At 51.2% G+C, this 27,692-nt stretch overlaps 2 protein-coding genes and 2 long non-coding RNA genes across 4 annotated transcripts; 1 reads left to right on the top strand and 3 right to left on the bottom strand.

Annotated features, from left to right (window-relative positions):
* Positions 1-1,019: 1,019 nt before the first annotated feature.
* LOC149868526 (cyclin-dependent kinase 4 inhibitor B-like) lies at positions 1,020-6,700 on the bottom strand. The gene is made up of 3 exons (XM_090037237.1): positions 6,572-6,700; positions 2,009-2,438; positions 1,020-1,402 (listed from the first exon to the last, which is right to left on the bottom strand). The coding sequence occupies exons 1-2, from the start codon at positions 6,698-6,700 to the stop codon at positions 2,151-2,153; spliced, it is 417 nt and encodes a 138-aa protein (XP_089893363.1). The 3' UTR covers positions 1,020-1,402; positions 2,009-2,150.
* Positions 6,701-14,942: 8,242 nt separating this feature from the next.
* Positions 14,943-20,756, bottom strand: LOC149868525 (uncharacterized). The gene is made up of 3 exons (XR_016441000.1): positions 20,422-20,756; positions 18,749-18,846; positions 14,943-15,010 (listed from the first exon to the last, which is right to left on the bottom strand). It is a non-coding gene; the product is annotated as an uncharacterized LOC149868525 (long non-coding RNA).
* A 435-nt stretch (positions 20,757-21,191) lies between these two features.
* Positions 21,192-24,694, top strand: LOC149868524 (uncharacterized). Its single transcript, XR_016440999.1, has 4 exons — positions 21,192-21,396; positions 21,725-21,850; positions 23,486-23,575; positions 24,463-24,694. It is a non-coding gene; the product is annotated as an uncharacterized LOC149868524 (long non-coding RNA).
* Positions 24,695-24,895: 201 nt separating this feature from the next.
* Positions 24,896-26,992, bottom strand: LOC149868523 (cyclin-dependent kinase 4 inhibitor B-like). The gene is made up of 2 exons (XM_090037236.1): positions 26,740-26,992; positions 24,896-25,360 (listed from the first exon to the last, which is right to left on the bottom strand). The coding sequence occupies exons 1-2, from the start codon at positions 26,878-26,880 to the stop codon at positions 25,064-25,066; spliced, it is 438 nt and encodes a 145-aa protein (XP_089893362.1). The 5' UTR covers positions 26,881-26,992; the 3' UTR covers positions 24,896-25,063.
* Between the last annotated feature and the right edge of the window lie 700 nt (positions 26,993-27,692).

The following is a 27,692-nucleotide window of genomic DNA, read 5'->3' as shown; positions in this document are numbered from 1 at the left end:
CTCAGCATCCTTGCAAGGATCGTGGGACACCCTGGTTAAGAATCACTTCTCCAGGGGCCCTTGTGTCCCAGGTGCATTGACACCCACTCACGACAGCCAGCCCTGAAGGAAAAGAGGATTCCTGAGCTGCAAGCACTTAGGGTGGCATTTATAGGTCTGTAGGATCCCAGAGTAAAAAGGCGTTGTCCAGCTGTTTTTTAGCCGGATTCGGAGTGGTACAGTGTAGACTCGGCCTTTCCAGGCAAGGGGAACGGTGCGGGGAGCTGAGCACCCTGAAGGATGGATCCCCGCTGGTTGTTACTGGTACTGGGACCGAGCCGGGGTGCGGGTTCCCTGTGTGATGATGAGAGGCAGCGCGGGGCCAGGCTGCAAACCTCGCTGTCTCGACCTGGGGTTTCTGGGTGGGAGGTTGGAGAGGGTCCAGTCCCGCGGCACCGGGCTGTAGATAAGGAAAGCGCGAATCGCTTCCCCCCCGCCCCCTTGGGATTTGCAAACTGAAAACGTCCGGTCCCTAGCCCTGAGCATGAGAAAGCTCGCAACCGGCTAGGAGCGAACTGGTCATCATAGCATAGGAAAGGAGGACAGAAAACTCCCTCAGCTCTAAAGGGAGTCAAGAAAACTCTGCTTAAGTGTTTAGTGCTTCATGTGGAGCTCTGTTCAAGAAGTGGAAGGGTAATTGTCAGGGCTCACGTAGCTCGGCCTCTGAGACCTTCGAGATGCACAACAATGCAGGGGTACGATCCCCAGCGGCTCCATCTTAGGGCTGGGGTGTTTGGTCTGTCACTGCCGAAATCTCTCGATCCACAGAGGCTTTTTTTTTTTAACCTAGTACTTCTCGATCCTAGATCCTAAAGCATTTGAAGCCAGGCTCTTGACGGCTAATCGCAGACATAAGGCGAGCAACGTTCAGTCATTGGGGCATGCTAATGCTCTTTAATCTAGCGCTCTCCGAGGACAGCCTCCACCTCACGCTTGAGCGACAAGAACAGTGGGCGCAGCAACAAATCTGACGCCAGCATTCTCGCTCTCATATAAAACAGTCAGATAGCTAGCATTATATATCACATACAATGTAGCGAGATTGCGTGATTCCTGCGTTTTTGATGTTCACCTCTCTAAGAACCTCTTCCACGGAGCCTCAGCTATAAATGCCTGCTATATAAAGGTAACTGAGAAGGCTCTTCTCTAAATGAAGAAGCGGTATAAACGTAACCTCCTATGCTATATAAGTACTACGTTGCCATGCCGAAGCGCTTTAGCGTCTATCTGCACAGGCAGCGGGTTTGCCTTGGCTGGAGGTGGAGTGTCCCGGCTGGGCTTGGGCTCCACGCTTCCGAAGAGCATTTTCCGGCCGCCCCGTCCGTCCCCGCGGCCGGGCCCGGCCCAGTAGATGCTGCAGTGGCTGCGGGACAACAAAGTTCCGTCAGATCAGTACAGAAACCAGTGACTGAACGCGACCGCCCTGCAGCCTCCCGTAAAGCAGAGCTAACACTTGTGACAGTGCTCCTTTTGTTATGCGGTGGCGGGGAAAATAGTTGTTTTCAGCCCAGTGCTGAACTCCTCCGGGGGAAGGGGCCGGCACCGACTCCTTTAGGGGAGCAGCCGTGGTCCGGCCCGCGAAAAGCAAGCGCCCTCCGGCGTGGAGTGCAGACACTTGCGAGCACACTTAACCTAGTGCCTCATGCCCCCGCAGCTCTCCCAGATCGCTCCGGCTATGGGGAAGGGCGAGGCTCCACTGGGCAGGAGCTTGCCTTCTTGGGCTTGGTGATAGCACGGGTCGGGGTGAGGCTGGCTACGATCGTATCCAGCGGGAGCGCGGTGGGCTGGACCAGTCCTGCAAGCGAGCGAGAGGCTGGAAACCGCCCTTTCACGCCCCTGCACGGTGGGAAAGCTGCCCGAGCGAGGGATCTGGGGGCAGCCGTGAAGCAGGAGCTGCATTCAGGGCCGGCGGGGGCAGGCGATCGCTGCCGGCGAGGGTCCAGCTAGTGACCCCGGACTGGAGACCCACCTGTGCGGCGCTGCGCTGCGCGGTGCGGGGCAAGGGCGGGCAGGGCAGGGTGTGGAGGGAGGCATACTGAGATGGCAAGCGAGAAAAGCAGTAAGCAGTCAAGCCCAGAGCAGCGGGAATCCCCCGCTCTGGACCCGGCATTTCAGCTCCGGGGGCCGGGCTGGGGCTGGGCTGCGGCCTCGGGCTGGGCGAGGAGGTAGCGGACCACCGGCAGGTGCCCGTGCTCCCGGGCCAGGTCCAGGGGCAGGCCCCAGCGGTCGGCCAGGTCCAGGCGGGCCCCGGCGCGGTGCAGCGCCGCCAGCGTGTCCAGGAAGCCTTCTCGGGCCGCGTCGTGCGCAGGGCAGGAGCCGGTGGCGGGGTCCGGCCGGTTGGGGTCCGCTCCGCTCCGCAGCAGCAGCTCCACCAGGGGCGTGTGGCCCAGCTTCACCACCTGCGGGCACAGAGCGGCCGTCAGCGGGGCGCGCAGGTGTGGCTGCATGGAGGCTTGCGCGTGGCTGTGCGGGCCCTGGGACCAGGGGCATCCCTGGTCCGGGCAGGTGGCTCTGGAGGCAATAGCGTGGCTTTAAAGCAGGCAAGGGTAGGTGGGTGTGATACCTGCTGTGGGCTCTGCTTTACTTTTATAATTCTCCCTCCATTGACACAAGCGCGGCCAAAAGATCAAGCTCCTCGGCCATGTTGTGCCCTGCCAACACTACACTTGACTAAGCCGGTTCATAACGTCCTGCCTGGTGTGATGCTCCTTCCTTCACAGTATCCGTTGAGTTGAGCTTCAGTCCAGGAAATGAGGTCACCCTCATTTAGCTAGCCTAAAAAGGTGCGTGACTGCTCTGACTTCTGATAGCTCGCTAACTGCCTCCCCCGTCCTATCATGCTGATGATGATGACCACGACAGGAGAACTGTCGCCGCTGGCAAATCATCGCTAATCACATAGCAGGCATTTCCCGATGCATCCTCTTAAGAGCATCTGTGCCAGGGCACCGGCTTAGCTGGAAGGTTTAAGATTTTTGGAGCCCAATATGTCCTGTGAATGACCCCCTTACCCCCACCCCCGACAACCTCCACCCTTAGCTTATGCTGTCTCACTCCTAGCTTCTCTGTGATCCTGAAGGATGTTGTTAACCACTGCTCGGGGAGGGAGGGAGAGGAGCGGTAGGGAATTTACAGTAGCGTAATAGAAATGTAAGCCAATAGGTTTCTGCTCAGCCGAGGAAAGCACACACAGAGCAGCCGCCTCCTCCTCCCTATGCCTGAAGAAGGGCGTTTGTGCCCTAAGGCTTATGAAGAACAACATTTCCCAACTATTTAGTCGGTCTAATAAAAAAGATCATATTTACCCAAATAACCTTGTCTGCCTATGTCCTTAGACCAGGCAACAGGGCTACAACCAACAGCATCAAAATAACTGTACACTCGAGAAAAGACATCGTGGTGCAGCTTTTCTGCGCATCCCTTTGCAAAGGAAAGTGTATTTATTTATATCATCGACTTTGTTGCGTACACATATGACTCGAACAACCAATTTCCATTTCACTCCTTGCACTGTGTCCTCCGCTATACCGACCGTTGCCTTTGTTAACTGAGGAGGGAACGAGAACCAGATCGTGTGCTCCCTTTAAAACCAGTCAGACTTTCCCCGCCCCCGAAAAAAGGGAGGGCAGGGAGAAGAAATCAAATCCTGGGGCAATCCTCCCCCGATATGAAATTTCCGAACTCCGATTGCTTTGAAGATAATTTTCCCCGGTGAGCAGCACATTTTTAAATATTTTTAAATTTAAATTTCTTTACTTTTAATTAATTAATTAGTTGAAAATTACTTTTATTTTTAATATTTTTTTAGAATTGTACTATACACTATATTAAATGTATGTATATAATTATAACATTGATATTTGCAGTTCACAAATAGGAAATAGACAATAGGGACCAATAATATATACAATCTTAGAATATATATATATAATATTTATATGATTGGTCCCTATTATTGTCCAATATCTGCAAATATCTATGTTATATAGTGTATAGTACAATTCTAAAAATATTATTGGTTATATAATAATATTATCATTATTCTAAATATATTATTGTTCCCTTATTATTGTCCAATATCTGCAAATATCTATGTTATATAGTGTATAGTACAATTCTAAAAATATTATTGGTTATATAATAATATTATCATTATTCTAAATATATTATTGGTCCCTTATTATTGTCCAGCCTCTGCAAATATTGTCCAGCCTCTCCCCTTGCACTAAAACAAATGTCTCCTTGTTTTAGTACAAGGGGACATTTTTTTCCTGTAAGTTTAGTAGACAGTAGGCTCCCAGCCCTGCCGTACCTAAGCTAAATCTGTTTTCGCTCGTGCCCGCATGGCAAACTTCTTGGGCTAAACGAAATGGAGATTGCCTATTGAGAAAGGATTGCCCACTATCCACGGGATTATCGTCTCTGACAGTGGGTAATCGTTGTGACCCTGTCAGGGCCGTCTCTGCTGGGGGGAGGGGCGAATCGGGGCGACCACCCGGGGTCCCGCGCTTTGGGAGAGTCCGCGGACGGCGCAATACAGGCCCCGCCGCGGCCGCCACGCGCCGCCGGCTCTGCCACCGCCGAGCATTGCTGGCTCCTGCGGTTCGCCATCCCCCGCCCCGCACACTCCCAGGAACGGCTCCGGGCCCTGTCGCTATCACTCGTGTACTGCGCTCGAGCTCAGAATCGATCTCGTTCAGCCTGGGCATTAGTCCTTTCAGCGACTCGTGGAAATGGGCTTTTGCAAACAGAAGCGTGTGTAATAAATACATAATGATTATAATATAAACTATACTAAATTAAATCGATATTGTTAGACCTCTATTATTGTCCAGTATACTCAAGTATCAGTGTTTTAGTGCAAAGGGTATAGGTTCTAGCCGTGCTGGTCTAAGGACCTAGGCAGAAGAGTTGGAGAAATTCTTCTTTCTCTCGAAAGCTTGCAAAGAACAATTTCTCCAACTATTTTAGTTGGTCTAATAGATAAAAAAACCCTTTTTAAATTAATTTTATCTAATAAAAAATATCAGATTTAGGCAAAGATCCCTGTTTGCCTTAGTGCAAAGGGGACTTTTTCCCCCCTCAGTTCAGTAGCCAAATAATTAAATAGTAAAAGCTCGCTAATAAAAGGAACCCGGGAAAAAGTGTTTTTGCTTTGTTTTGGTTTGTTTTTTCTGGGTATAAGTGGAGACAGCATACACTTCTATTTTTTATTTTGAGGAAGAATCCATTTTCTTAACTGGTTGCCTCACACTTGCTACTTGAAACAAATAGGACTGTACTAATATTGCAGCTTCTTTATATGATTTGATTTACATAACTTCTAACATGGATAAACCCCCATTTTAAACAAAATGTATTTGACATTTAATGCTGCCTTAAATACCTTGAAACCTAAACTTTATTGTAACTACATTCTAAGAGAGAGAAAATTTGAATACAGGTAATGGAATATTATCTTTAAATATTCATTTAAAAGGTACATGTAAATAACATGGACATTTTGCATGCCTTTTTTCTGGGCAGCTTACATTTTAAATGGCTAAAACGCTCTCTAAAAGCTTGCCTGCGTGGCAGCTATTTTGTGCGCCTACCTTTTTATTAATTAAATGGCAGTAGCTTCTCTTCTCAATCTCAAATACAGGTTGCGAGAAAAAATATATGGAGGGGGTGGATCTAAAATCTGAACCTACTTGAAAATGGACTCTCTCTCTCCCCCCCCCACATGTGTTTTTTATTACTTTCCTTTCCAAGAGTAATAAACAGAAAAGAACGATGCGTCTTGTCTGTAGGCTACCAAAACTATTCCACAGTCAGTGGCTGACTTGTGCACAGTTCAGCCTGGTGTTCTGACGCTGGGTTGGGGACTGAAAACAAAAAGAAACAACCTCTCGCCAAAAAAACCGCAACCCCCCCTCTAACCCTCCCCCCGCCAACTACAGGCACCACGTTTTTCTCTGCAATCACTCTTTGTGCACCAAGACAATCTAATTAGTTAATTCCATTAATTTTTATAGCTTTGTTTTTTAAACTTTCTGTTCTCTATATCTCTGCCCCCTAACCAGCCTCTATATCTCTGCCCCCTAACCAGCGCGCGTTGTTTCTAGAGGACAGTAGTGCAGCCTTGCACGCCAGTGTTATCAAGAGGATCGAAAACAAACGAAAACTAAAAAACACCAGCAACAAAAGCGCCCCCCCCCCCAAAAAAAAAAATACCACGAAGGGAAAAAGAGAAGAGAAATGGAAGACACTGGGCCCAGGGACCAGGGGAACGCACATGCCCCTGCCCCGCGCCGCCGCGCTTCGCCGCGCGCCTCGCTCGGTGGCCGCACCCCCCGGCAGCTCTGCCCGGAGCTCCCCCCTTCCCCCAATCTCCTGGGCGACCAGGCTGGTTAGGACGGGGTCCCGCCTTCAACCCAGATTTCTCTCCGACGTCTCCCAGCTATTGATTCACCCCCAGCCCCAGCGCGGTAAAACCCAGATGCAGTCAGCGGGCTCCCCCAGCGCTGCGCCATCCCCGCTGGGCGACTACCTGCAGCGCCGTGCGGCCGAAGCGGCTCTGGGCGTCGGGATCCGCGCCCGCCTCCAGCAGCGCCTGCACTGCCGCGCAGTCCCCCCGCGCCGCGGCGCTGGCCAGATGGTCCCCCGGGCTCGCAGCCATGTTCCGCCCGCCGGCAGCCCCCGCGCCCCCTCTCTGCCGCTGCCGCAGCCTGCAAACTCGCAGCCCTTCCGTTTCCACGGGCCGCTCTCCTCCCGCGGGGAAGGGGCGGGATCTTCTCTAGCTCCAGTGCTCAGCCCCCCAGCCTCGCCGTCCTGCGCCGGCTCGAGGGCGCGCACGGCTCTGAGGGCTGCAGCCAATGGGTGGAGGTGCGCTGCACCCGCCCCGGGGCAAGCGCCTGCCTGGCCATCCGGAGCGCCCAGCGTGGGCGCGGGCTGCCCTGCGGGGCGGGGCCTGGGGCAGGGGATGCAGGCTGGGCAGCGCTGGGTACCAGGCCCGCGACCACACTACCAGCTTTCCTTCGGCCCCAGGGAAAGTGTCCCGGGCCCCCGCTGAACACGCCAAGAGGAAACAAAGGCTGGCCGCCGCTGCGCCCTTGCCTATGGTAAATCCTGCCCAGGCGCCTTAAGTCAACGCCAGCTCGTGGGGATGGGAGGTGCCACTAAGCTGTCGGGCCCACGCTTCAGGAAGGACGTGAATCTCTTGGAAAGAGCCCAGCAGAGACAACGGTGTTCGGGGCCGGGGGCAAGACTTCTGAGGGCGCTAGGGTTCTTGATTCCGCGGAAGAGAAGACTGGGGGCGGGGAGGGTTCAGAACAGTTTCCAAATACCTGAAGCGCCTTACAGAGAGGATGGGAAGAGATTTTTCCCTCTGGCTGTAGGGGACTCCACTAGGAGCAATGGCCCCAAACTGCAGCAGGGGAGATTTAGGATGGATATTAGGAAAAACTTTGGGACTCTGAGGGTGGTCAGGCATTGGAATAGACTACCTAGAGAACTTGTGGAATCTTCTTGCTCGGAAACTATTAAGAGTAGGTTGGACTGACACTTAGGAGGGATGGTTTAGTCGGGACTGGACAGATACCTTGCTGGGATCATTTGAACTCAGCACTATTCCTGCCCAGAGCAGGGGTTGGACTCGATGACCTTTAGGTCTTGTCCAAGCCTTAATTTTTATATGATTCTATGCTATGATATGCCCAAGCCTGCCTTGGGGGTGGGGGGCAGGGGGCTGGACTATATGACCTCCTGTGATCCCTTCCAGCCCTACTTTCTTAATATGTTTTAATACTCCAGTACTGAGCATCTCCCAACACTACCATTAAAATAAGCATCATTATAGGTGGGATCGTGAAATTCCCCTTCTGGGCTGGTCTGAACAGAGCTGTACAGTGTTGGAGTAGATTGCCTCTGGAAGTTTTCTTTTCTCTCTCTCTCTCCCCCCGCCCCCCCCCCCCCTTCCCCCCGCAACTTTTTTGATTCCGGCAACTATAGAAAGCAAATTCGGAAGCAAAGAGGAATATGCAGGAATTTGAATGAGGTTGAGGCTATAACATCATTACAAAAGAAATTATACAAAACAATTCCTACACATTATCACTACTAACAATACCGTGTGTGTGCGTGCGGGTGCTAATTAATTTTCAAAGAATCTGACTAGAGTCTAGCTTACTGGGTGGTATTGTTTTTGCCCTCAGCAATAGAAATAGATCAGTATAGGTTGGAAATAGAACCCATATTTTGAAACATCTATTCCTCCTTTGTCTTTAGACTGGTAATCTAATTTGATATGACAGTTTCTCCAACAACAACACATCCTATATTTTAGGTTAGCACATTATGGAGAAGAGGAAGAGGGGATAGTTCCTTCCACATATAAGCCACCTGTAATCTAGCTATCAACTTTTACTGGGGCAGTCAATTGACAAACCACTGAATTCAAAGAATTATTACCGCACACCACACTAGTAATTATTACCACCCCTACCCCCACCTCCCCCCCCAGAATATTTGTACATTTGGACACAACCACAATATAGGGAAAAAGGAACCTCTTTCTCTTTAGTCTCTCCAACGTAATGCATCACCAAATTCTAGTTGGCGATAGGTCTCCTCTTTGGAGTATTTTATGAAAGGTTTTTTTTTTTCCTTTGGAAAGCATATATGGACAATGAACACCTCTGTCCCCAAATTTCTCTTCAGTGCTCCAGCTCAGTTTCTTTCCTCAGGTCTCTTTCACAAGCCTTCATTTGTTTAGTCTTCCTAGCCATCCCTTCGTCTATTAAAATTGCATATATAAGATTAACTTTTTTTTTCTTGAGTCCACAATGTGTTAGTTGCTCAAAGGGAGTATGCTTTTTCTATTTATTTTTTTAATAAAATCCCTAATATGAAGATACTGAAAAAAGGACTCATTTCCATTAGGGTTATCACAGATTCCTTTATAAGATCTCATAGGCTCCTCCCAAAAGCATTTACCTAACTGGAGAATATCCACCCTGACCCAAACTATGGGTATGTTTATACCAGATGCCTTAACATGCACTGAACTGTTCTATTGTGCATTAGTGCATTGCAGCAAAAACTGTGCTAATATACAGTAGAATTAGTCTGCTGTGCATTAAGCATCACAAAAAAATTGCTGTTGCTACTCTGCATTAGTGCTGCTACTGTGCCTTTATCTAGTACCTCATATTAGAGGTACTACACTTAATGCAATAGCAAAGGCATGTTAATGAATGTGTAGACATGCCAAGAATTGCATTTTTGATCAGTTCTAGGGAGGATTTCTTTGGACAGTTAATGGGGAGGAGTGTGGGGAAAGCAACTTTTCACACACCAATGTATATCTTTCAGTTAGGCTGCATGATAATACGCCATTATGGTGGGGACTGTAAGATCTTCCATTTAGAAGGCCAGTGTATACCTGATGCTTGGCCTCTTACTTTTACAGGTAAAATTCAGGAGAAAAGTTTGTCAAGCCTTTAATATACTCTCTGGCATACATATAGGTAAGCTTTACAATAGTAAAGGAATTTTGAGGATATATATTTATTTTAAAAGTGGTTACTCTGTTTCTCCAAGAAATATCCACCCCCCACCCCCTCCATTTTCTGAGGGATATTGTTATTTTAGACCAGACTGGCAAATAACTGGTGATAAAAAGATTCTTGTGCTTTACTGTAAGATTAATACCCAGGCATCTTATTGAATTTTAACTCAATTAAATGGGTATAGTTTTTCATATATAAATTTATATAAGCTTAAGTTTCTCAGAAATACCATGATCTAACATTTCTGATTCTTCATAATTATTTTTTTATCCATAAAAAGAGACAAACTTACATGTCTGGAATACTATTGCTTTTAAGGAAAAAAAGAGGGTCTTTTACAAAAAGGAGTGCATCATCTGCATACCGAGCTCTATTAAGTTTCATCCCTGTGTCTTAAAAAGCCTCTAACACATGGTCACCTGTTAAGGAAAAAGACTTCTTGCCTAGGTTTCAAAAGAAAGTTTTTAAGAAGTTCAAACTTTGGTTCAGTTGCAGTTCAGGCAGGCAATTCAGCAAGAACAGAGGTTCAAGACTGAAAAGTAAAAAAAAAAATCCATGTTCACTGGGAAATTTTTATTCTATTACCTGGCCCAATTTCAGAAGCTTATTAAAAAAGCTAGTGAATACAGAAATATGGTTGATAGGTTATATTCTAATTCAGTTGTTTTCAACCTATTTGCTATAGTGGGCCACACATGCAGCTCTCAACATGTTATATGGGCTGCACCCCACAGCTAAGGGGGCCCCCAACTGCCGGGGCTATGGGGACCAGGGCTATGGCCTGAAGCCCCATACCCTCCCCCCACCCCCCCATTAGCACCCAAGCCCTGGATGCTGCCCTTGGGAGGTGATGGTTGATGCAGTTCAGCTGTCTGCCACTCCCCACTCCCCATGCTGGGAACAACATGCTGGCCTAGCCACCATGGTTAGGCAGCCCTGCCCACCTGGCAGCAGCAGCATGGAGTGGTGTCCCCCAGCTGTTGCTAGGCAGACAGGGAGCGGCTTGCCATGGTGGTGTGGCCAACATGGGGCTCCCAGAAATGTCATTGAGCTTCCCCACTCCACTCTGCTGCAGAGGCCCCCGGGAGAGGGCAGCAGGGTAGGGAGCCCCAAGCCTGCAGCTGGTGCTTTACATCTACCCTACCCCTGCACACAAATCCAGGGGGCATGTGCCACCCATTCCTCTCTACCTGGGATTATGTGCAGCAGCCGGGAGCTGCTCCCCCACTACCCCCCACTGGGCCCTGTGGCTGCACATTTCCATCTTGGTCCTGGACCCTATACATCACTCCAGCCAGGCAATGGCCACAGCCTGTCCCAGCCCTGTCCTGCCCTGCCTTACTTTAATCCCTCTCTCCCTCCCTCATTGTGGGGGCCTCAATTTACCACCCCTTCCTCCCTCTTCCCTGCATAGACTTACCTGGAGGGAGGTGAAGAAGCTGCTTTCCATGCTGTCTGCCCCATGCATGTGTGCCACTTGCCTCTGATTGCCCTCCTCCTGCTCCTTCCAGCCCTAAGCAGCTCCTTGCAGGTGGGAACTCTGTCAGCCTGCAAGGGGAAATGTGCCATTTCCCATATTTTTCTCCCTGACTAACAAACAGGTACTAATTAAATGTGCAATAACTGGTGCTACTGCCCAGTAGCACCGGTGCACACTTTTTAAATGATGCTAATGTTCAGTAGACTAATTCTATTGTGCATTAGCACATTAGCAAGGCTTTTGCTGTTTTCAACGTTGCATGTGCAGCAGGGGCCTGAGCGTCGGGGCTGCTGCAGGGACATTTTCTTATGAAGCTTTTAGAACCAGTCTACCTGTTTTAATTTCAGATCTGATAGAACCTCCTTCAAATATTGTTCTGTGTTGGTTCTTTCTTTTCTGAAATGGGAGGCTTTGCTAATTAGGAGACTTTCATTTCTGCTTTGCCAGCACCCTATAGCATTTTTTCACCTCTTTCCCATTTATCGTTTTCTGTTAGATCCTTCTGAAAATACGCACATAATTCTTTAAGGGGTCATAGAGCAGAGGTCTATTCATCTCCATGAATACTGTTTGGTTTTGATTCCCAGTCTCTTAACAGTAGATGTACTGGTGAATGATCAGAGGAATTGATTGCATCCATTCATGTCAATTTATTAAGTTGCTGGAAATATGAAATATAATAAATCATCTTGGCCTATCAAGAACCAGATTGACAACTACATCACAATTTCCAGCCAGGGTAGCTTCCCCCTCTCTAAATTGATTAAGCTATGTTAACTATTACAGTTGCCATTCCTTTCCTTTCTGACTGTCCTGTATTTCTGTGGTTGTATTTTATATTGCTTCTCTTAGTCTGTCTAACAGAAAAGTCAGTCTGTCTAACAGAGTAAGTCAAAGTTACTCAGATAGAGATCAGGGGAGTGAGCATTTGTTCTCTGTTAGTGAGAAAGAATGCCTGGGAAACAAAAGCAGATTTTCCCCCACCTGCCTCCCTCCGGAGATTCAGCTGAAAAAATGGCCTAGAGGTAAAAACCTTAGTTCCTATTCGGTAGAAACAGCCAACCAGGCAATAGGTAAGTTTATCCTCATTTTTTCCTTCCTCTCAGTGGGCAGATGAAGGTCAGATTGGATGTGGATGTGAGGCATCCTTACTCAGGGCTCAGACACATGATGCCTTTATTGCATCTAATGATTGACTGGAGTAAAATGTGGAGCAGAGGCAGAGCCATACTATCTGGGATATCTTCCTGTCCCAGGTAAAGTTCCCCCTTGAACAATATGTAATAACCTTGCAATCCAAGAAAGTTACTACTATAACCCTGTGTGTGTTCCCTCCACAAGTCAACTTCAACCCTGACCTTCAGCAATCCCACACAGTCGAAGATGATTGTCTTCCATGGTTGTCTTATCTATGTGTCTGAAGATGGCTGATACCAATCCCTATCTGGGATTGACAGACTCTACTGCAGTTTAGCATGTGTTTCCATGTGGGGTGGGTGGCACTGGATTTTTTATTTGGTCCACAACATGCTGTTTCTGGCACTCCCACTTTTCCATCCCCTGTTGTTGTCATAAGGTTTCAAAGTACTGAAATCCCTGCAAGAGATTCTTCCTCCACTTGGGCCGGCATTGGTTATAGTCTCCCATGAGTTGACATTGATGTTGCATTTTTTTAAGCTGGCCTTGAGGATGTCCCTGAAGTGCTTTCTCTACTCTCCTCTTTAGCATATGCCTCGGCTGAGCTGGGAGAATAAAACTTGCTTTGGGAGTTTAGACTCAGACATCTGGATGACATGGCTGGCCCAACAAAGTTGATATTAGATGATTGTTGCCTCAGTACTCATGGTGTTTCCTTGCTGGTGGACACTAATGGTGGTGCATCTCTCTTCCCACTGCATTGAGAGGATCTTCCATAGGCAATGCTGATGGTACTTCTCCAACAACTTTAGATGTCTCCGGTACATTGTTCATGGCTCAGTTCCATACAGCAAGGTGGGGATCATGACAGCTTGATAAACCTTGAGCTTGGTTTCAGAGCTGATGTTGTGATCTTTAAACATCCATTTCTTCAGGCATCCAAAGGCTGCACTTGCACATTTGAGGTGATACTGGATTTCTTCATTGATGTCAGCCTTCTGTGAGAGATGGCTTCTGAGGTATGGGAAATAATGAATATTCTCCAGACTCTCATCATGGATCTGGATTACCAGAGCCGGGGACTGTTTATTATGAGCTTGTTGGTGGAGGACCATAGTCTTCTGAATGTTAAGCATCAGTCCCATTTTGTCTTGTATGCATTGGTAAAGATGTTGATAATTGCCTGAAGGTTTGCTTCCAAGTGAGGGCACACTACAGCATCATCAGTGTAGTGGAGCTCAATGATTATAGTTGGGTTGGTCTTGGTTTTGGCTCAGAGTTGGCTGAGGTTAAACAGCTCACCATTCATTTGGTAGTTTAGCTCCACTCTGGCTGGAAGCTTGTTGGTGGTCAGATGTAAGGAATATTGAGAAGAGCATTAGAGCAATGATGCAGTCTTGCTTAACTCCCATTTCAACTTCAAAGGGATCTGTGACAGATCCATTACTGAGAACCATTGCTCCCATACTGACATGGAGCAGGCAGAGAATGGTGACAAATTTTGGTGGACATCCACACTTCAGAAGAATCCTCCTCAATGCTTCTAAGCTGATGGTCAAAAGCTTTTGTGAGGTCAAAGAAGGCCATGTAGAGAGGCTTATGTTGTTCCTAACATATGCCCTGCAGCTGGCAAGCAGTGAAGATCATGTCAGTTGTGCCTTTTGATGCCTGAAACACACACTGAGATCCTGGGAGGAGCTCTTCAGGAAGTGGGAGGAGATGGTTCAAAAAGGTTTTTGCAATGATTTTTCCTGTGGTGGACAGCAAGGTGATCCCTCTGTAGTTTCCACAGTCAGGCTTGTCTCCTTTCTTCAAGATTGTCACAATCATGGAGTTCCTGAGGTCATCTGGGATTTCCTTATCATTCCAGATCCTTAAGATAAGGGCACAGAGCTCTGATGTGAACTATTCTCCTGCCTGTTTTAAGATTTCAGTGGCCTCGTTGTTCCAGATGCCTTGTTGTTCCTCATCGGCTTGATGGCTTTCCTCACCTTGTCAAGGCTTGGAGGGATTCTGAGATTCTGAGATCATCTCTGACTGGGTGTCGTGGGATGGAGTTGAGAACACTCTCATCAACAGCAGTCTCAATTGAGAAAGTCTTTAAATTGTTCTTTCCAACGAGCGTTGATCAGGTCTCGTCCATCCTTAGGTCTCAAGGGGGTTGATCCCTGAGTGCTCTGACCTTAGGCAGCTTTGATGGCAATGAAGAAGCCTCACATATCGTGGATGTCAGCCAAATGTTCAACCCTGGTAGCCAGGCTCAGTGTAAACCAGTTTTGTCTAGGGGTGCATCAATATAATGGTTGGCTATTGGATTAGCACTGATAAAAGGAGAAACAGTGTTTTGGCTTGTTTTGGTTGTTGTAGCAGATAGTTAGAGCCACCTGCCTGGAGCACTCTGATGAGCATAATCTGGTCCCTGTTACCAGTTTCTGCTGCTGGTGTTACAGCAACATCACATGTGCAGCAGGTGCCTGAATGCCAGGGCTGTCACAGAGATGTTGGGCTGCATGCAAGCAGGGTAAGGTGTCACATGAGTGACATTCTGCTCTGCTGGGCACCAGCGCTGTTGCAAGCTCCCAGGTGGCTGTGGAAGCTTGGCTGTGTGGGGCCCACCGGTACTGAGGCAGCAAGTGTGTACTGGGGCTCCAAGCACACTCAGTGCTGCTGTCTGTGTGAGGGTCCACCCCTTCCACCAGGGACAGCAGCACGGGCTGCACAGGGAGTGGAGCTGTGGGTAAGAGCCATGGGCAAGGGGGCAACATGCGTGGTCACTGCCGTCCTCATTGAGGGCGTGTGGGTCCTATAAGTGCAAAACAAAAAAACAAGGAAAAGGGCTTATTTGTCAGCAGTTTAAAATGCCTTCCACTATTACTAAGTATTGGTTATTGGATTGGCAAAGCCCATATGGTTGGTTAATCAACGGCTATTGGTATTAGCCAAGAAAATCTTTATTGGAGCACCTCTAGTTTTGTTGCCACCTAGTGGCAACCTAGTGCCACCTAGTGTAAAACAGCCCTGCTGTGAGAAGCCATCTGGGGGTGTCCGTGGGCCTTCTCTTGACGAGTAAGGTCGGGCACAAACTGGCACTTGGTAGCGATCCCGTCCTGTGCCTGCAGCCTGCCACTCTCATGGGCTGCTTTTAACAAGGGGGAAGCGGGGAAAGGCCTGGGTCAGGAGCAGGACGCAGCTTATTAACAGGAGCTGAGTACTAGGTGCACACTGAGCTGTTCCTAAAGAGCCGGGTGACAGCGGCCCACTCCTGAACCGCCGGCCTCGAGCTCCTGCCCTGCCCTCGCCCCTCTCCGCCGAGTGCCTCCGCGGGCCGGGAAAGGGGCTCGCGGGCGGCTTGCGACGGGGCGGAAGATGCCCGCGCCCCTTGTCCCTGGAAGGCAGGAGGCGGGGGCTGATCCCAGCCGCCAGGAGAATGGTGGCAGGGGAGCACAGAAAGTCAGCAGCAGCTGCGCGGGGGGCCAAGAGACAGCTGGGCCCGGGGCAGAGGGGATGTGGCCGGGCCGAGGCACGCGGCTGGGAGTGCGTGGCTTCTCTGCCCCGGGGTGCGCGGCTCGCCGTGCGGGCGGGGTAGGGCCGTGCCGAGGAGGACGAGGAGGGGGCTGGTTGCAGGGTCGGACTCCCGCTGGGGGCGCCAGGGAGCGGGGCAGCCCCGAGCAGAGCTCCCCATCGGGCCGGGCCCCTGCAGCCCGCTCATCTCCGGCCACGGTCCCCTGGCGGAAGGTGGGAAGGGGTGGCGGTGATGGGGGGCCGAGAGCCCCGCCAGGCCCCCGCGCCCTTGCCCCGCTCCGCGGCCGGGCGAGCAGGCTACCGCGGGCGCCTCCCTGCAGCGGCGAGAGGCTGAGCCCGCCCGAGCCGCTGGCGCGGGTCAGGTTCAAATGCTTTGGCGCGGAGAGGCGAGGGAGGAGGAAGTGCGCGTTTCAACGCCAGTTCCTCCATCGTTTCGCTTCGTGGCACGGAGAAAGGCTGGGAAAGGCCGCCAGCCCGTGGGGGGGGGGGGGTCCGTCTGTTCCCTGCCCCCCGGGGCAGCCGCGACCCCCCTGCATGGGAAGGGAGAGCCAGGTGCACTGGGAGAGAAGGTGTTGCCACAGCCCAGGCAGGGCACGGGGCAGGGGGCGCAGGGCTGGGAGGGAGAGGGGAGTGTCGCACCAGCTGCCCGTGGGCCGGGGATCCCACCCCCTGGAGCCGGCCGCTTCCCTGCGCCCAGGCTGGAGGCTCCTGCCCAAAGAGTCCGCTGCTTCCAGCTCCCAAGGACGCAGGAGTGGCGGGAGCAGCTCGGCTGGGCGATGTGCCAGGGAGTGCCCACCTCCCTCAGGATTGAGCCCAGCTGTCAGGTAGTGGTGGGCAGCGAGCGGGACGGACCTGGCTCCACCTGCCTCTCCGACATTGCCCCAAGGTGCCCACTCCGCAGAGAGCTGCTGGACGGACCGAGCCGTCCCAAAGCAGAGGCAATAGGAAAAGCTTTGGAAAGCCCTGCCTAGCCTGGGACTAGCTGTGAGATCTTTGCTAAGATCCCAACCCCTGGCACATCTACAGGGCGACAAATTAAATACCCGGGCCCCACTCCCGCCGGCCTCACCGCCGACCTCCCTTTTCCATTGACACCCCCCAAAAACATCCTCGCTTTCCCCCTTAAAACTGCAGATCCTAGAAGCCCAACAAGCAGCATTCAAGTCTAAATAAATAGGCAGGTCTAAAAAGATCGCAAGATCCTCTGACCCTTGGAGTACGACTACCAGGCTGTGCCCAGTTAAACTTACTTGGTTGTAGCTATTTAAGTCTAAATTTTTCTTCAGCCAGAAGAGCTACACGAGGTAATACGTTTGTATACAAAGTCTTTTTTTCCTGTAGCATTTTTTGCAATGTTCAATAGACAATGTAGCTACCCCAGACTATTACATCAGCTCTCTCCCTCCTCCTCTCCGCCCCCCCCAAAAGAAAAGAGGGTTTCTTGTCAAACCTTTTCTAGAAAAGTGTTTTTGTTTCACATTTCAGCAGACCCAGTTTGAGTCTGCAATACTACGAGGTTAAAATATCTAGGCTGATCCTTTCGCGAAAAGCTTGTTGCAACAGAAAACAAACCTATTTTAATATTGGCTTATAAGCAACACAATGACAGTTTTGTTTTCTTTGGCTACAATGAAAAAAGGGATGAGAATATGGAAGTCCTCTCCAACAACAGGGAAAATGGGATTCTTATTTTTTTTATGGAGATATTTTCGTACTAGAAAACAGATCAGTTTTACAGAGCTCTGATACGAACATACTGTACTCCTGAAGCTATTTTTCCTCCGTGAAGAGGTAACGGCAAGGGAGAGATTTATTACGTGTGGAAGTAGCTTTCAAAATTAAGAAATATTCAAAGAATAATGAAATAAAGGAAGGCTTACTCCGAGCAAAGAGATAGTAACGCATAAGAAGGTGGGGAGTAACAGTTAGCCAGCACTCTTCCTCCAGCCATCTAAAACATTTTGTAAACATTTTAATTCATTCAGTCTAAAAAAAAGTTGGTAAATATAGTGGAGTTACATCTCCTGAGAAATAGGGGCACAGAGAGACTGAGACTTGCCCAAGAGAAATAAGGGATATCAGTTGTAGCCGTGTTGGTCTAAGGACATAGGCAGACAAGGTTCTCTGGGTAAATCTGATATCTTTTATTAGATCAATTCAAACAGTTGGAAAAAACTGGAAAAAAATCTTGCAAAGAAGATTTTTTCCCAACTATTTGATCTGATCTAATAAAAGATATTAGATTTACTCAAAGAACCTTGTCAAGGGAAATAAGGCATATAACCCGGAGGAAAAAAATCCCACATAAGTCTTCTCCAGGTTCTCTGTTTAAAATGTTGTTCTAAAAATATATTAATAATTTAAATTGCTGCAACTTTCGATATTTCTTTAAAAAATACAGTAATTGTACATGAGAGCCAATACTAGAGAATCTCACTGTAGTGACTGATCAAACAAAATACAAAGCTTCCTAATGCCATTTTATCTTAATTCTACCATTTAAAAAACAACAAAATTATTATTTATTGGCCAAAATAAAACAAATATATAAGTGTTTTATTTTGTCCTGAACAGTCACCCCAAACCCTGCCTGAGCATGGCTTCCTCTCTGCACTCAGATCTGCAGGTTTGCATGGAAAAGGCAATCGGCCATTTTACAAGCCTGGTGACTTGATTCAGTGACATGCAGTCCAGAAGCAGCTCCACAGGCTGTGGAGCAAAAGGTAAAGGGCTTTTACATTGAATTTAATTTAGTTTAATTTAATTTTATGTTTCTGGGACCTCTTAATTTTTTCTCCTCTCCCTAAGAACTTTTTTTCTCTCTCATTTTATGATGAAAAACTTTAATTAGAAATGCATAAAATTTACTTTTTCACATTTTTGTAGTTTTACTTTAATCCTAAAGGAGAAGGGGCAAAGAACCCCCTGAAGCGGTTACACCTTTCAATAGAAAAATGCAGTTGTGACTGCAGCAAACTCTGACAGTGTTTTCTCTACACACCGGACCCGAATTACTTACTGTTCCCTTCGAGACTCAATTTTAATCTTTGCTCAGGCTTCCCAACCCGGACACCTTATATCGGATCCTGCAGTTATTCGACTGTATTCTGGAAAAGGCTAAAGGGGGGAATCCAAATTTTAAGATTTTTAATCACAACATGACTTGTCCTCCGCAAATGAAAAACAACACTGTTTTGAATACACCTTCCTGAACTTTTTTAGCCATGCTTTGTTTTCTAACAATACTAATTCATGCAGTGGTAAAAAAGAAAAAAAAAAAAGATAAAGGCGATAAAGATAAAAAAAAAAAAAGATTAGGAATAAAAATAGAGAAGCGCTAAAATATATTGTCCCGACTTCATCGAACTTCCTTCAAGCTGGTTACTGGATCGGTATTTATGCTGTTCAGATTAATCCTAGCCTGGGTCTTGGTGCTGATGTTATATTATAACACTATTTTCAATGCTCCTGGAGAAAACTAGGTACATTACAATACCTACAAATATAGTTGGGCGGGGGGGAGAAAGAGAGAGATAAACGAGGCAGGCTGCAGAGTAGCTCTGAATCAGTCACTTCCCTGTCGCTGCCATAGACAGGGATCAAGACCGGCCTAACCAGCACTCCGCAGCCGCCCATAAGTATTTATTTACTTTGCCAAACACTGTGGCTGATTTTGTTAAAATCCCCAAGGCAGGGGCCACATTGCTGGAGGTTTCTTTCCAGGTGTGTGAAATCTGCCCTAATTCCCTATGCTTGGCCCGTGCATAGGACTACAAAAGTCTGGCACTTGCTTGATTTATCAGTGTCCTGGACGTTATGTCTTAAGTCACAAATAACCATCCAAATAATCAGCTCCCTTCTTTTCTTTGCTTTGCATGACATTCACCCAACTAGCCAAGGCCTAAACCGTGCTGTACAGGGTCAGCCGGAGTAGGCAGGATCCCCTCTGGCAGTGCCAGTTCGGGGCAAAGCTTGAGTCCTGCCCGAGGAAACCCTGCAGGGTTTTTAGACACCTCTTCTAGACAACCAGCCCCACAGTCTGACTCAGTTTCTAGGCTGGGGGTGTTCATACAGGGAAAGAAAATAGGGAGAAAAATAAAAGCAGGCCGACACACTTCACCACTAACAAACACAAACCCGAGAGGCAAGCAGGCTGGTCTGGATGCTGCAATGAGTGGGGCTCATCGGCCATTTTCTCTCTCCACTCTGAAATTTTATATCCAGGGCAGATTTCGGCTCCGGTTTGGGCCCTGATATTTAAGGACTCTCTCTCCCTTCCTCCCCCTCTCCCTTAGATAAAAACGTGTGTGCACAGAAATGCGTGTAGGCAGACATGTGGGCGTGTGTGTTTAGAAATATGTGCGCCTGGAAGTTAGATAGATGTGTGCGTGATCAATAGGGGTGCGTGTGCTTATGACTAGGTGCGTCCAGAAGGACGCAGGCGTGTGCATACACGTCCGTGTGCCGGGGACTCGCATAAATAAGTGCTTGCACTGAAGTTTGAGGGCTGTATAAACCTCGTGCGGGTCTTTATGTGCCGCAAACCGAGCGATGCGTGCGACGGGGCCGGCCCAGGGCTCGGGGCAATCGGGCATTGCAGCCCGCCCCTTCAGCAGGCAGCGGCCCGGCGATGGGAGCGGAGGCAGCTCCGCGGCGCTCCCCCTCCCCAAATCCGCCCTGCGCCCCTCGTACCTGGTGGCAGCGGAGCCCCCGGGCCCGGAGCGCCGGCCGCGGCGCCTGCTCAGCAGCTTCACGACGAGGGCGAGGCGGAACGGGCGGGCCCCGCGGTACGCCTGCCGAAACCCGCGCACCAGCCCCTCCAGCAGCGCCCGCACCCGCGCCGGGCTCGGGGCTCTCTTCACGCGGACCGTGCACTTGATCCGCACGCCCATCGCCGGCCCCGCGCGGTGCCTCGGCCTCGGCCTCGGCCTCTGCCCGGGCCCCTGCAGCGCCAGGCGGGGAATCCCCCGACGGGCACAGTCCGCGTGCGCCGCAGCCCCGCGCCCCCCGCGCGCTCACGGGCTCCAGCTCCCATTCATCTGAGGAGCTTCACCCCCCGCCCCGCCCCGCAGGTTGGTTCATCCCTGTCATGTCGGTTTCTGCCAGGGCAGGTCCACTGGGGGAGGGAGAGGGGGGGCAGGAGGAGGAAGGGGGAGGGGAGGGGAGGAGAGGAGAGGAGAGGGCATCGCCTCCCACCACCTCGCCGTTAGGGACCGTGGCCGGGAAGCGGCAGCCAATCAGCGAGCGCGCCCGCGCCTCCTTCTTCTTGTTTGTTTGAAAGCTGGAGGGCGGGGGATCTAGTTCCAGCACTTGAGACGCTCCCTTGCCCACACCCCGCGAGGCCGGAGGGGGGGGGGCGCCGAGTAGCGGATCGTGTCGCTTTAATGCGCGGCGCGGCCGCCTATTTCCTCGTCACATGGCCCCGTTTGAACTGGACGCGGATCCGTTGCTGCGGAGCCCGCCCGCCCGGACTGCACTGCGGGGCCCGGAGCCCCCCCTCCAACCCCCAGGCCTCGCGCGCGGGCTGCGTGGATCGAGACGTGCGCGGCTGTGTGCGCGGGGCCGGGGCGCCCCGCCTGCCGCTGGCTCTGCCTTCCCGCCTTGGGCTGGCTGGAGCGCGGGACTGGGGCGGAGGAGCTGGGATCTGTCCCCCCGCCCCGCGTCGAGGTGCTGGGGAGTGACACGGGGATCGGGCTCCGCCTGCGATCTCTGGTGGGAGAGGGCGGTGCGTGCGGGCAGGGATCTGGCCTTGTTTCCCCTCCCCCGCTCGGAGAGATCCCGCCCATGGGTTGCAAACTTTAGTGATGGTTGGGGGGCAGCAAGAGCCTCTGGGATGGTATGGGGATGGGCGGGGGGTAGCAAGTTTCTCGGGTTGTAATCGGTCCCCCCCCCCCTCGTTTCAGGCCAAGGCTTTGGGGCATGCCCCGTGGGGGCCACTGCTGATCAGTCACTGGCTTTCCCCCAGCTGACGGCGGCGGGTTTCTGTTGCTTTGAGGTGTCGCCCACGAGCTGGAATGACGTCCCTGGGTGCTGCTCCTGCTGCCCCGACACGGGCTGGCGGGCCCCGATCCTGCGCACGAAGGTACCCTTCCACCCCTTGGCACAGCAGCCTGCGCACAAGGTAAGCGCCCCTCATCCCGCTTGCAGCTGGTGGCACTGAGTGAAGGCCCCAGCCCTGTACATCCCTCCTGGAGGCGGCTCGGCTGAAACAGGAGCCAGCATTTGGGGCTGGGTCCTGCGTGCGAGTGCCCCTGGAGCTGGACAGCGAGGTCCAGCTCGTCATTTACCCAGCGGGGAGGAAGGGGAGCTCGGGGGGTCATTTTAGGCTCCTGCCTTACATATGTCCGGCAATTAACTGCATAATCCCACAATAAATATAGATCAGCTACACCTGCAAAGTCACACGATAAAAATGGCTACCCAGCTATAAGACCCACCAACAATGAAGCGGGTGCCTGGAGCAGGGCAAACAAGGCTTTTTGGGTAAATCCGATATCTTTTATATCGGATTGTATATAACCATTATAAAAATATATATAAAATTAACAAATAATTTGAGTTGGTCTAATAAAAGATATCGGATTTGCCCAAATAACCGTGTCTGCCTGTATCCTGGCTACGACCTATACCCCTGAAACTGCAACAACTCTACGGCTGGTTTCTAGCCAGCTTTAATTTGAACGTGTCTTGAAAATGCTCCGGTGCGGGTGCATGGTGCAGAGAAGGTGCCGCTGTGCTGAAGATGGGGTGGGTGGTCATGCCATCTCACTGAGAGCAGCCACTGGTGTGGTCTGGGTGCGGGGCAGCTTCTTAAAGCCTCCTTATGATCTGGTCCTAGCTGTTAAGCCAGGGCACAGCACCGCTGGAGCGTCAGCAGTGCTTAAAAGGCCTCTCCCCAGCGTGCAGGGCTGTAAGGGCCAGCTCAGCGCCTCCTTGAAGCATTGGCGTTCAGAGGGCAGGGAAGAAGGGACTTTTTTTTTTAATGTTAACATTGACTGCTTGCTCCCCGCGGTTTTGGGGAGGATGCTGGAAACCTCATCAGTGGGTGAATCACATGCATAGGCATATTGGGTTTAAGTTGGAGCAAAGGAGCCTTAAAAGTTGGATATTATAAAGAAAAAAAATTCTGACTAGGACGGTGGTGAAACACTGAAATAGACTACCTAGACAGGTGGTGTGATCTCCATCCTTGAAGGTGTTTAAGGCTCGCTTAAAGCCCTGGGGGGATGATTTAGTTGGGGGTTGTCCTGTTTTGAGCAGAGGGTTGGACTAGATGACCTCCTGGGGTCCCTTACAACCCTCATTTTCGATGCTTCATGTGCATTACACACGGTACCAGTCCATGTCTTCTTGTCTGCTGCTTAGGTGTGGGTTAAGTCCATTAAACTGCCTCAGTTCATGGCACTTTCTCTTCCCCTGTCTACTTAGCAACTCTTAACTGTGCTTGGCTTAATTACCTAGTTGGTGAAACTGCCTAGAAGTAGCTAATTTCAAGGATTTTTAAAGACAAGTGTCTTTGGGTGGATTTTTAAAGCAACCTTGAATTTGAATTGCTAAATTCAAGGCTGCTATTAAGGAGGAGAAGATAAAGAGCCTTAACTAGGTGTTAGAAGCTAAGCACTGGCTGTTTCCCCTAAGGAGCAGTTTTCTTTTGACTACATGCATAACCCCTCCTCAGCCCTGACTTATGCACTTGCAGTGTACTTGCACTAGGATATGAGTGTGTATGTAACATGCAAAATAATTTACATTGCAGGTATGCAGCTAGCAGCTATCCTACTGGGGGACCTGGTCTTGGCTTTCTAAATTGCCTGGCTAGTCCCATTGAAATGAAGGCCTTATTCAGGTGAGTAAAATAACCAGAATCCCTAGCAAATACGTTAGAATTTCTAAGTTGTTAAGAGAGGGAATCTGTGTGGAAACTGGGCTGAAATTCTTTATGGTGAAGAGGAGCAGAGAAGGCCTAGAAACAAATTTTGAATTTATCTGGGCCTAGCTCGCAGGACATGCATTTTCATTACGCACAGGGTATAGTTTCTTTTTGTAATGAACAGGTTACATCGATTTTCAGGTATAACCAGAGTCAATCCAACTCAAAAGAAGAGAGAGGCATTTAGTTGTTTTTGCAGTTTTGTGTTATACCACATGTGTGCCATTTCCACTGAAATTGCAAGTCTATTGAGTTAGGTGAGTGTAAGTATAAAATACTGTACCCCCGTGCATATCCTTTGCCCATAGAAAGGATATGTAGAACCAGTAGACTAAAAATAAAGAGTGTGTGAAGGGGAAACTCATTTGATTCTTATCTCATTTTTGAATTTTTGGCTACAGTATTTTTGTTGTTGTTGTTCTGATGTTGCACATGTGAATATTGCTTTGTGAATCTAATTCTTTTTAAAAGCTTAACACTTTTCTCTTTCTAAGTGTAACTCCTGGTATTTAGGACTCATTTATTTTAGGAGCCCCCCTATCACTAGTGAAACTGTTTTAAAGTGCCCCTATTTATAGAACATTTTCACGATGCATATTATTGTTCTACAAAATGTTAAGTCAAAATGATGCAGGGGACCGAGGGAAATAGATAAATTGTCCCAAGTAAGCTAGTAGGGTTGAACTTTGAGGGCTACAATGCTCCAGGAGATGTGCTAGAAGCAAGGGGGTTTGGGATGATCTCTCTTTTGTTGGATGAGATGTAAAAGGAGCTTTTGTGACCTGAAGAAGGATCTCTCTCAGCTGTACAGCAGGTCCAACAAAAACTAAAAGGTAGAAACAACAAACAAGAAGGCAGAACTGGATCATGAGAGACCAGAATCACTAGCAACCTCCTGCTGGCCCTACCCTTCCTGAAGGAAACAGAAGAGCAGATTCTGTTGGAGAGATTTTTCTCTCTTACCCCATTTTCTATGGGAAAACAAGAATTTAGGAGGTCTTTCTATTGCCTTTTCTGTAGAACAACCATAGTCTTAGCAACATAAAACTGTGTGTGGGGCCTGCTCCAACACTTAAAAAATAATATAAATATATATGATGTTTTTATCCCCCGAGACTCGGAGCCTCTGTGCTAGGAGGGAACAACTATAGGGCAAGAAATACTCCAAGCTTCGGTCCCAGTCGTTTATTCCTGGAGCTCGTTCTCCCCGGACTCCGCGCGGCTGTAGTGTGCGGGGCGTGTTTGAGGAGAGCCAGCGGCGGGGACAAGCCCATGTGCAAAGACAGCCCCGAGGGCCCTGCCGCGGGGACACGGGAGTCATTATTTACAACCTCGGCGCTTCAGCCGAGAGAGGCAATAAATTACTGGGTGGGAAGCAGCGTCAGAGCCGCTGAAGCCTGGAGTTCAGGGCGGGCCGGGCTGGGGCTGGGGCTGGGGCTGGGCTGCGGCCTCGGGCTGGGCGAGGAGGTAGCGGACCACCGGCAGGTGCCCGTGCTCCCGGGCCAGGTCCAGGGGCAGGCCCCAGCGGTCGGCCAGGTCCAGGCGGGCCCCGGCGCGGTGCAGCGCCGCCAGCGTGTCCAGGAAGCCTTCTCGGGCCGCGTCGTGCGCAGGGCAGGAGCCGGTGGCGGGGTCCGGCCGGTTGGGGTCCGCTCCGCTCCGCAGCAGCAGCTCCACCAGGGGCGTGTGGCCCAGCTTCACCACCTGCGGGCACAGAGCGGCCGTCAGCGGGCCTCCCTCGCTGGGACCCATGACCTGGAGCCGCAGGACCCGGGTGGGGGCACCAAAATCCGAAGGCCCGTAGGGCCTCCTGTGGGCAAGGACGGGGGGCTGTGCCGCATGTCGTGGCCTCCCAGCCGACTTGGAAACCGCGGAGATCTCCGCCTGTCTCCGCGGCCCCCGCCCTACAGCCCGAGCTCAGCTCGGCTCGGCCCGATCCCCAGGGAAGCGCGGGCCCTTCGCTCTACCCCGCACTAGCACCAGCTACTTTGAACTCTAAGGCCTGACAGGTACAGAGCATAAGGCATGCAGCATCCCTCACCCCGCAATGACGCAACACATATATGCTTAAAACATCTGCCCTAACCTTCAGACTTGAGATGTTACAAACTGGTTGGTTTTTAAGGTGACTGTGTCCCAGGCGCCTTGGCCAGGAGCCCGCCCATTGCCGCCCCGAGCAGCAGGCAAGACCCAACGCACCCTGCCCCGCACTGAGGGGCTCCCGCGGGCCTTACAGGAAAGCCCCATTCCGTTTGCAGCCTGTCCCGCTTCTATCTAGCTGGGCTCAGTACACGCTTTGGTGCAGAAATCACTCTCGACCTGTCTCTCGAAGGGCAGATCGCTTGTATTGAAAGGGTAGCCTGAAACACAAGCTCGAGTGGTGGGTTTGAGTCATCAATTCAGTCTAAGGACAATTGATTATTAAAAGTAAAACTGCTTTCAAAGATCGCAGTCCTGTTCTTAATCGATCTCGAAGTTTTCTGCCCCGGGCGAGATGCCTTGCTTGTTCCGTACTTTCCGGCTTTGGCGCCGGACCTGGATGATTGCTGCCTCTTGCGGAGCAGTCACGTAGAAACCAGGGCATATTTTGCAGGGGTTGGAGCGCGGGATGTGCCAGCGCCTAGACAGGCGCAGCCTTTCCCGCAGGGAGCCCGCTCGCACAGGCAGAGCTCTGCGTGCAGCTACTGGACGCCGGGGTTTGCTGGGTCAGGGCTCCTCCCTACCCCCCACAAAGCACTTCTCCTGGCCTGGAAACCGAAGCCCCTGCTCCTCTCCCGTGTCCCGGGGGCTGCAGGGCTCCGATCCGGGCTCACTTGGTTTTTAAATTGCGTTGCACGCCGCGGCTTGCTTTCCCACGCGGTGGATCGCGCGTTTCTTCCCCCCGAGAGCTGCAGCCACTGTCACCCCCTCGCCCCGGACCGAGAGCAACACGGACCGCGACCGGAGCTGGCTGAGCAGCGATCGCTGCCTCCTCCCGAGAGACTCGGCAGCGCAGGGTGGGGCACCGGCTGCGGCATGGGGGCTCCTGCCTCTCGGATCCCGAGCGGAGTCGTTGGGGACAGCTCTCCCGCCGCGGCCCCTACCTGGATCGGGGTCCGGCCGTAGGCATTGAGGCTGTTGGGGTCCAACCCTTGCGCCAGCAGCTCCCTCACCTTGGCCAGGTTGCCCTGGGCCGCGGCAGAGGCCAGCTCGTGCCCCAGGTCCATGCCCCTACGCTGGCCCATGCCTCACATCGGGGGGGCGGGAGCAGGAGGACCCCTCTCCTGGGCACCCCCGGCCCCTTGTACCAGGCTCCGGCTCGGCTCGGCTCGCCGTACACCGCAGCGCTGCGGCTGCCCCGGCCCCCGGCTTGTTTTTCCCGAGCCGCCCCGCCCCCGCCCCGCCCCGCCCCGCTGCAACCTGGCCTGTTCGGAATCGCCCGCCTCTGTGACGTCAGAGACGGGGAACAGCTGGGGACTCAGGCTTATCAGCGCATGCGCCGCGGAGCCTGCTCCGCTCCCCTCCCCCTGCCTCAGCGCGCTCACTAAGGAGGTGGAAAATGCGCGCTGGAACTGCAGGAGCTGAGCGCCGGGCGGGGCAGGCCGGGGCGCTGCGCTGCTCTTGTCTGCTTGCCTGCCGCGCAGGCGGCTCTGCTCCTGGGCTGGGCTTAATCGCGCCTTGACAGCCCCAAGCCCTGGGAGAACAGGGAGGGACCCCGTCCCCACACCCTCGGAGAGGCTTTATTTACAGCAACGGTCCTGGGAACGGGCCGGCGGGGTCTGGCACTGGCTGGGCTGCATGGGGCAAAGCACGCTGCTCTCGTTGGCCCTAGGGGGCTAAGGATGCCAAGTGCACCCTCAACAAGTTTGTGGATGACGTCAAGCTGGGTGAGGGGAGGAGCAGATCTGCTGGAGCGTAGGGCTAGGATGCACAAAGACCTACTCAGATTGGAGATTGGGCGGAGAGAGATCTCATGACGTTGAATAAGGACAAGTGCAAAGTCCTGCACTTAAGAGGGAACAATCCCATACACCTGGCTAAGCAGCAGCTCTGCAGA

The sequence above is a fragment of the Crocodylus siamensis genome, chromosome 3 (assembly GCF_052110815.1).
Source record: "Crocodylus siamensis isolate JL-2025a chromosome 3, ASM5211081v1, whole genome shotgun sequence".
NCBI lineage: Eukaryota > Metazoa > Chordata > Crocodylia > Crocodylidae > Crocodylus > Crocodylus siamensis.
The sequence above is the reverse complement of the archived record's forward strand: the minus strand, read 5'-3'. Positions and strand labels throughout refer to the sequence as shown.